The sequence below is a fragment of the Citrus sinensis genome, chromosome 3 (genome assembly GCF_022201045.2).
Source record: "Citrus sinensis cultivar Valencia sweet orange chromosome 3, DVS_A1.0, whole genome shotgun sequence".
Taxonomy (NCBI): Eukaryota; Viridiplantae; Streptophyta; class Magnoliopsida; order Sapindales; family Rutaceae; genus Citrus; species Citrus sinensis.
In genome coordinates this window covers 44,603,963-44,613,178 of record NC_068558.1, presented here as the reverse complement: position 1 = coordinate 44,613,178, position 9,216 = coordinate 44,603,963, and the positions used below count along the sequence as shown (strand labels likewise).

Genomic DNA, 9,216 nt, shown 5'->3' with positions numbered 1-9,216 from the left:
TGAGATCTTCAACTTCAAGTGCGTGATGAATGAATGCTAATGTTCACACATTGAGCTCAGCTGGTCTCAAATCTCAATGATGGGTTTCCCATTCACACAGGCCCGTGCAAGTGAAAAGCCGAAAAAAGTGAAAAAAAAAAAAGGTATAGGACCATGATTTGAGCCACCCGGTTCAGTTGGAAACTCGATTTGAACAAACAAATAGAAATGCAGAAAAACAAAAAAAAAAAAAGAGTTGGCACGAAATTGACGTCTCACAACTAGTGTAGTTATATTTTAGCCATAAGAAAAGACAAATGAGATGAAACTTCCTAGACAATTGTCTAAGGTCAAGTATCCACAACATTCTTATACATTCTTATTTGCTATTTGCCAACAGTGTCACAAAAAAATTAATTAATGAATTTAAAACAACACCCAAAAACAAAAATATATAATCAATTAACAAGGCAACCTATTTTGTATCCCTTCTTCCCAAAATGCCCCTCCCCACGCAACCCAGATTTCACAACTCTACCCTCTCCATTCGTGACACTGTGCAGTAGGCCTGGTCTTTTGCTTCCCGGATCTCAACGGGCACTGCATCTGTACGGGCGGAACCATGCAATTATACTGCAGACACAGTGAACTGCTCGATGGAATCTCAGCCGTCGGATTAATCTCAATCCCAGTCAAAAAATTATGCTGTAAATACAAAATCTGTATACTCGCGTCTAGTAAATGGTCCACAAAACTACCGGGGACCTGACCCGTGAACCGGTTATTATTTAAATACAAATTCTGCACGGTAGAAAAGGAGGGAGAGATTTGACCTGACAGCATATTGTGGCTCAAATCAACGGTCGGGATCGTCACCTGATCGGGCGGTTGAACCGGACCGGCAAACGCATTTCTTTGTAGCTGAAGGTTCGTTATTGGAAATGTGAAGATCCGACCCGGAATGTTACCGTTAAACTGGTTCAGACTCAGGTCCAAATAATTCAACTGGTCGAGCCGGCTCAACAGCCGGTCCACGGGTCCGCTGAGCCGGTTCCAGGAGAGAGAAAGGTATTGCACCGAAGGAGGCAGAGAGTCTGGGGCCAGCGAACCGGAGAGGTCGTTGTGTTTCAAGTCGAGCCGGGTTAGTGCGTGTGAGAGAAACGGAGGGACCGAACCGGAGAGCTTGTTGTGGCAGAGAATGACGTTGGATAGCTCCGGCAAAGTCCCGATGGATTGAGGGATGGCTCCGGTGAGCTGGTTGTAGCTGAGATCAAGCGTTCTGAGGCCACGTAACTGGCCGAGAGCGGCGGGGATTTCGCCGGAGACGAAGTTTCTGCTAATTGCGAAGAAGCGGAGATTCTTCAACTGAGAGAGAGACTGGGGGAGTTTCCCAATGACACGGCCAGGCACAATGGACAGTTCCGCCAGGGAGGTGAGCTTACCAATAGCCGGGTCGAGGCGGCCCGTTAAACCCGGAGACCCGGCCCGAGGATCGCCAAGATTGAGTGCAATAACTTTATCAGCGTCGCAATAAACACCGGCGAAGTTGCATGGATCAGAAGTGAAGTCCCAAGAAGCGAAGAAGTTGGAGCCAGGCAGGTCATCAAGAGACTTTCTAATGGCTTGCAGAGCCAAGAAATCAACTGGGTCTAGAATGGCGAATACATTGAGAAAAGTACATTGTAGAAGAAAAGCTGTGAAGAAAATGCAGGAAAGATTCGCCATTGAGGGTGTGACAATGAAGAGACAGAGGAAGGATCGATGAAGATGATTATATAGTGGAGGAAGAAAGCTTTATCTTTATGGGCAGTAAAAAAGCTTTTCCGCGAACGGTGAGTATCGATTTCTCGTGGGAATTGGCGTGAAAATATTAATGGCGAAACTATCAGCATCAAAAAGCAAAGAGACAGCTAGCAAGCTGCTGGAGAGATTTTGAGAGAGAGAGAGAGAGAATGGTTGGCTTCGAAAACCAGTATAGCTATAGCTATAGCTAGCTCTTGATGATATTGAATCTTCTTCTTCACGAATCAAGAATCAAAAGATTTTGCCTTTTTCATTATATTTGGGGCTTGTGTCTTGTGAGAGAAGACGTTAATGCAACGACAATATGCTTAGCGAAAAGCAATTTCAATACTCCTGCGGCTTGTCGATGCTACTACTACTGTGTAACCACTAAAAGCTCTGTTCAGTTATTGTTTTTTGCTATTTATCATTATTATCATTGTTATTTTCATATTCTTACTAAAATTATTTTAATGTTTGCCAGCCCTTTTTTTTTTATTGGGAATTGTTACCAGGGCAAACGGCTGTCCGAACCTACGTGGTGGTACGAGCCTGAGGTTCGGAAGACAGATAAGTAGGTTTGGACGCGGTGATTCGGACGGGGATCACGTGATCCCTAAGCAGTAAGCAAGCATAACGCTTTTTCTTACTGTGCACAAGTGAGTTGGATGCTGTCGATTTCACAGACAGCTAGAACTGCCACGTGTTCTGTTTAAAGTAGAGAGAGAGAGAGAGAGAGAGCAATGCCCGAGTCCAGTTATGAGAACTGAGAAGAAGACGTGACGTGGCTGCCAGCTGTCCTTGTCGTATGTACTTCGATGGAACTTTTATAATTAACTAAAAATTATACAATAATCACAGGTTACAAATAATAAAAACTTGGAAAACAAAATTGCATTTGTGATGCATCTCTCACACTCGGTTGTGGTGGATATGAAGGAGGACGGACGGCATGCGGAAGAAAATATATACTTATACCGCACGCACTCATTTATTCTTATTAATTGTTGAATTTTAATTTTAACTATAATTAATTACTCTCATTTTAGCAACAACATTCTGGGTTTGGAGATCTGAAGGAACCGCATTCCGATGTTATATTAGCAAGGAAGTTAGTCAAAAAAGCCCCCACGTGTATTGTATTAATAAACATATGGCTGTGATGAGATGAGATGAGATGAGAGGATGGTCTTTTAATTTTTGCCCTTGTTCCTTGAAGCCAAAGTTAATAAGAATGTGAGAAGGAGAGAGAACTTTTTCCACACGACACAGTACACAGAAACACACACACCTGCGTGCGTGGACCACCAAAATTTCTCAGTCAACAAGTGACCGCAGAAAAATTAAACCAAATGAAATGAGTATAGCAATTATGTTATGCAGTTCCAGTATCAGGTGGAGAACACGTTCGTTGGAAGCGTTTGTTTTCTTTATGGGGGAAGCTTCAAGTGGATTGTCTGAACTCTGAATCCATGCCTGATTTCTCCTATAGACAGCGATTGCTTGCTTTTTTTTTTTTCCAACACTTACTAGTGTGTGTGGTCGAATAACGAAGAAGCAGAGATAAATTGAGGAAACTATAACTGCTTTCATTACTTTGTGCTTTGTGGTGGTGGCGGTGGGCACAATCGCATGCAGTATAATTTTTGCAAGAGCATATTAAGCCATTCGCAACACTTGATTGATTATTGGTCCCACAATCTTAACTTTGCATATAGAGACGTGTGCTCTGATTTCACCAAACCCAACAACCACGATACCCACTGTATCATGTACATTTGTGTTTCCCTATCATTTCGTGTTATTAAAAAGGGCACCTCTATCTCCCTCAAAAGTTTTAAAAGAATAATCTTATAAGCTCTTAAATTTTTAATAAGAGATAGATGGACTCAACTATGGTACCACATTACTACCAGAGATGGTAAAAATACTCGTTCGGACCGGATTCAGACCGGAGCCGGCATGTGCGGTCCGGGTAAAACCCGAACCGGATGGAAAAAAAAAGCGGGTCCGGTCATTGAAAATCAATACCCGGTTGTTTCCGGGCACGGGTTCGGTCACTAAGAACCCGGAACCCGGACTATGCCCGATTTTTGTTAAGGTAAAAAAAAAAAGAGTGGAAAATATAAAATGCGAAAAAACCATTTTGCCCAATTACCCTAACCCTAAATCATGAGTAATTGAGACTTGAGAAACACAAAACACACACACTGAAACAATTTGCTGCTGCGGCGGCTTCAACCATATTGCTAGAATGATGCCAATTATGCTCTGCATGATGAACATCTGCACCACGGCTTCGAGCAGCAGTGCTCTCCTTTTGGCTTTATCCACCGCGTAAACCGAGACCAACGTATTGAACACATTGACGAGCCCAGTGATAACGGCATAGAGCAGAGACACCTCGCTTCCGAATCCGACGGTCTGGAACAGGATGAGTGTGTAGAAGTTAAATCCTTTTTTGTTGTTCAGATCAAACTAGCAACAGATTCACACCTCAAGATTCCCTTCTATTACAAGGGCTTACTTGATTGGTTCTCTGTTCTTGAAGGCTGTTGATCTTGATGTGGTTTGTTTGTGATGGTTCACTTTATGCTTATTATGAAGTCGGGAATCCCAGCAGGCTTTTGTATTCCTGAGATTGCTCCATTTTCAAAAGAATGTGAAATCTGTGTCGGTTGTCACTTGATCAACATTTTCTTCCACTATCTTTAAAATTTTTATTATCTTTATTCTCATTGTTATCAGTGTTGTCCACAACATTTTATCGAAATTACATTTGAATGGCATGCCAAAGGATTGAATAAGACTCATCCATCAGCAAAACGTTGCAACACCTGCAGCAGTATTGCTATAACCAGTGGGGGGTGGCTCGATGTTTCATGAGCTTGCTGAAGCAGCTGAACGGCTTTGTGACTTATTAAGATGTCGTAACAATTTTTTTTTTCCTTTTTAATTCAAAATGCGGGTAGAGAAAACCCGGATGAAAAGCCCGTGCCCAGATAGTGCCGGGCATATGTCTGGCCTGCATAGAAAAAATCCGGGCACGGTCCGGATCCGGGCAGCTATGTGTGGCATGCGGGCAGGTCCCGGGCACCCCCAAACCCGGACTTTTGCCATCTCTAATTACTACCATATTAATGTTTTTGTCTTTTTAGTAGTATTATTGTAAAATTTCACGTAACTCCTTTCACCAATTTTTATTTAAACTTTACTTCACAAATATTAAGTTAATTTCTCGAATCATTCAACGACTGATCAATAGTAAATCAGTTCCCCTAGTGGTTGTGGTTGGTCGGAAAAGACAAAGGGAATTGTGGAGAACAAAATCTAAGTGGTGATGTCATCGAAAACCGACGAAATCGCAGTGAATTGAAGCGGCGATTCAAATGCTTTTCACGACTTGGATCAGTAGCTTTCTGAACGCTTTCCGGTGACAAGAATGACATGGAGATGACTCGCGTCGTACGAGCTTCCAATTGGTACCAACCTTGGTCAGTGGAGTGGCCGGAAATGAAAATGGCATCCAGGTCAAGTTCGCGAGTTTGAGTCGACTCGATTTTTTTCCTGTTAATTATTTAATCTCAAAATTATAAAGAGTGGGGGTATTGTGATACATGTGCAATATAGAATAAAAATTTGTAAATAATAAATAGTATAAGGTGTTAACTAAAATGTTTATATGGATGTAGTAGAAATTAAGTTAATATTTGTGAAGCAAAGTTTAAATAAAAATGAGTGAAATAGATTATATGAAAATTTACAATAGTACAGCCACAAAAAACAAAAGAAGTGGTATGGTACCACTATTGTACCGTAGTTGAACATGAGATGGTAACATCATTTTTTAATTATAATATTTTTTAACTCTAATAATTAAAAAATTGATTTTAAAAATTTTTAATGATAAATAAAAATATATTATTAAAATAAATATAATAATATATATTTAAAAATAATTTCAATATTTTTTAAACATTTTTTATACTGTTCAATCTTATATTATATTACACTAAAATTTCATAATAAATGAAATATATATTATTAATAAATGAGATATATTTTTATAAATCGTAAAATCTAACTAAACCAAAGTTTTATTTAAAATTTTTATAATAATTTCTAAATTTAATAATTTAAATTTTAAAAATGATTTTATATATTAAAAATATTATAATATTATTAGTCTATTAGATAAATTAAACTACTTAAATTATATTTGTATTTATTAAAAATTAAAAATTAATTTTTTAATTAATATCTAGTACTTAAAATTGTGTTATAATAAAAAAGGGAGGGGAGTTTTATTTAGTATCCTTCTTTATTAAGAGTTGGAATGTATGTAGGTGTTCTTCTGCCTATTATATATGGCAAATGCTAAGTTACATCCATGTACCTTACAACCCTCTCACATGAATAGTAAATGAACACTATTTATGTGAGAGGGTTGTAAGGTACATGCATATAACTTAAAGGGATCCATTATATATATATATATATCTTGGACAGACAGGTGGATTCTTCTCTTTTCTTTTTCTTGTCTTTTTGTTTTGTTACACAAGTACACTGCACAATTTCTTCATTGATCATGATGACCATTATATTCATACAGCAGCATGTAATGTTTTATGCAACTTTCTTGTGCTTTCTTTGTCATCCAGCTGCCCCCCCCCGCTCTCAATTACAAAACAAGCCCACCTTCTTTGGCCATATGCCCATATCCCTCCTTCTGTCCATTGAATTCTGTTACTGGTACTGGCAGTGCACAGTGTACTAGCAACACTTGAATGAAGGAAAATATTCTGCTACTTTCAACTAATATATAATATGAATGCACAATGCCTTATATACATATAATAAAATTATAATTGGTAAAGTTGGTTACTTTTTATTATTAAAAATTATGCTTTCATTTTTAAAATTATCACATTATCAAAAAAAATTGTAAAAATTTAAACCTATTCTATTTTATACTTATTTGTATAAAAATATATATAATCCATCCATTTTATTGTTAAATAAATATTAATTTATGATCACACCACATGCCAAATATAAATAAAATAAATGCTTAAATATAAACATTTAAGAAATAAAAAAACTTTTTTTCTATAACCAAAATTATATTAACTACGCTTATAATTCTATCAAAATTAATTATAATTAATCAAATCCAATTAAATCTGACGAATGAATCGATGCTTCTATCTCTCTGCTGTTGCTACTCCTCCAACGTATTCTTGTTCTTCTTCTCAACAGTCATGGCACGAAAATCCACTTCCCATTCGATTTCATTTCTCGACTTTTATCTATAAATTTTCAATCTTTTGTCTCCCACAACATCAATGGCTTCACCCACCCTTTCTCTATCATTGAAACCACCGCAAGTTCCCCCTTTCTTTTCCATGCACTTCCTTCTTCCGTGCCCGTTCTTCCACGCGTGCAAGTTTTCTAACGGTGGAGGTGGGCAGTGGTCTGTGAATAAATGCATTTTGGTCAACGCTTCTGATCTTGGAACATCAATCATTTGTATAAATAATTTTTTTATTATATTTACGTATTTTCATTTTAGTTTATTATAAAAATAAAAAATTATCTTTAAATCTCTACACATTAAAAACTCACAGCTTATTAGATACATTAAAGTCTAAATTTTTAAAAATTTTAATAATAATTTTTAATTATAATTAATTTTATATGATAGTTCGCAATACATAATTATTTATATATAAACCTAACGTTGGATGAAGGATCCAATAATTTTTTTTCTCTTTTTATTGTTTATATTATAAAAAAACAAGAGAAGGCTACGGTGGACGGTATCGGGCCTGTGAGTCTGTGAGTTATTGATCAAACATGCTGGCAGATTTGGTAGCACCACCTGGGTGGTTATTAATTAGTCCAGTTTTGATTAGTTTTGTTCTTTTAATTTTATTTTATTATTTATGGCGAAAGTTAAAAATAGGCTTAAATTTAAGAGTTAAATAATCATTTTATTTATATTATGTTAAAAATTTGAAAAAAAAAACTAAAAAATAATACACTTTACATATTATGGGTGTAGAATCGAAAAATTTAAATTTTTATAATATATTTTTAATAACAAACATTATAAATGCTTCGAGAACTTTTGTCAGCTTATTATAAACTACGGATTTTTGAAATGATGATAGATAAAATTTTGGTGGGTCATTTATGAGACTATATTTGCAAAAAGTGGTAATCCCAAGTAAGAAACTCAAATCCGAAGACATAAAATAATACAAACGGCTACATATAATTGTCGGAACATAAACACAGTAGTAGTCCGTTGATTAATGCTGCAAGAAAGAATTCATTCGGACATGACGCATTAAAATTGTGTCAGGATTTGCATATCACGTGTCCCTCTCCTACTTATCTGTACAGACAAAAAATATATTCCTTTTTTTTTTTAAGCAAAAAAATATATTCCTATGCACAATTGTGATGGCTCTTTCGTACGCTCCCTCATAATCGATTTTCATTTGCCTTCCTACGAAATTAACGATGGCCCTGATTGTCATACTAATAGTCAGTCTAATAGGAGGACCTTTGCGACTTGTCGTCTTCTCCCAACCAGCCTTCACGAAAATACCCAGGATCAATATTGAACCAGATTGGGTGATGCTTTAATTGCCTCACCAACCGAGATCAATTAGACAAGAAAAAGGGTTCGATTCATATATTGTTGCATCGAATAAGATGGCATAATCAGTTCCTTCACTATCATCTAAAAGAGGCGAAGACCAGTAATTCAAGCTGGGTGGCCACTTTAAAATTTGGTTCGGTTTTTACCTGATAGTTAATTAAAAAAAAAACAAATAGTCAAAAATCAGATTGGATATGCTCCATTTTCTCAAGGCAATGTATCACGTAAAAAAAATATTATTTATTTATTTTTTATTTTTTAAATTTGTTATACACAGATGTTACTGACATTACATAAGACATTACAATTAATATTTAGACGACATAGAAAAAAACGAACGTAACAAGACATGGCAGGACGATTTAGACGACAGGCAACACCAATGACTAACCCATTGACACACTAACGAGAGGATCTAGTTTTAGTTTTTGATCATCAGAGAGACTTCTTCTTCAAATATTGTTATCTCATCCGGGACCATTGTCCCGCAGAAGATACCAGGCTGTGAGCCTGTAACTGCTGGATCAGGACCACACAGATTTCATAGATAGCCATAACATGCCTTGATCATCTTACCATGTCAAAACTCGATCACACTCTTGAAAGTTTAGAGCTTATTAGCACATCCACACATCAAATAAGACAGATATAAATACTAGAGAGACTAAATTCATTCATTCCACTGGCTGAGTTCAAAAAAGTCATTCGAACATCAAACATCAGCCACATGCAATTACTGGAATCCACACTATAAGATCAGTTTAAACAGAGATACAGCCAAGGAC

At 36.7% G+C, this 9,216-nt stretch overlaps 1 protein-coding gene across 1 annotated transcript; it reads right to left on the bottom strand.

The window, feature by feature from the left end:
• Positions 1–246: 246 nt before the first annotated feature.
• On the bottom strand, positions 247–2,197 carry LOC102617092 (probably inactive leucine-rich repeat receptor-like protein kinase IMK2). Its single transcript, XM_006479761.4, has one exon. The coding sequence runs from the start codon at positions 1,702–1,704 to the stop codon at positions 514–516; it is 1,191 nt and encodes a 396-aa protein (XP_006479824.1). The 5' UTR covers positions 1,705–2,197; the 3' UTR covers positions 247–513.
• Positions 2,198–9,216: the final 7,019 nt, after the last annotated feature.

Excerpts from the sequence above, each read along its gene's own strand:
- LOC102617092 (XM_006479761.4), bottom strand. The coding sequence starts at position 1,704 with ATGGCGAATCTTTCCTGCATTTTCTTCACAGCTTTTCTTCTACAATGT.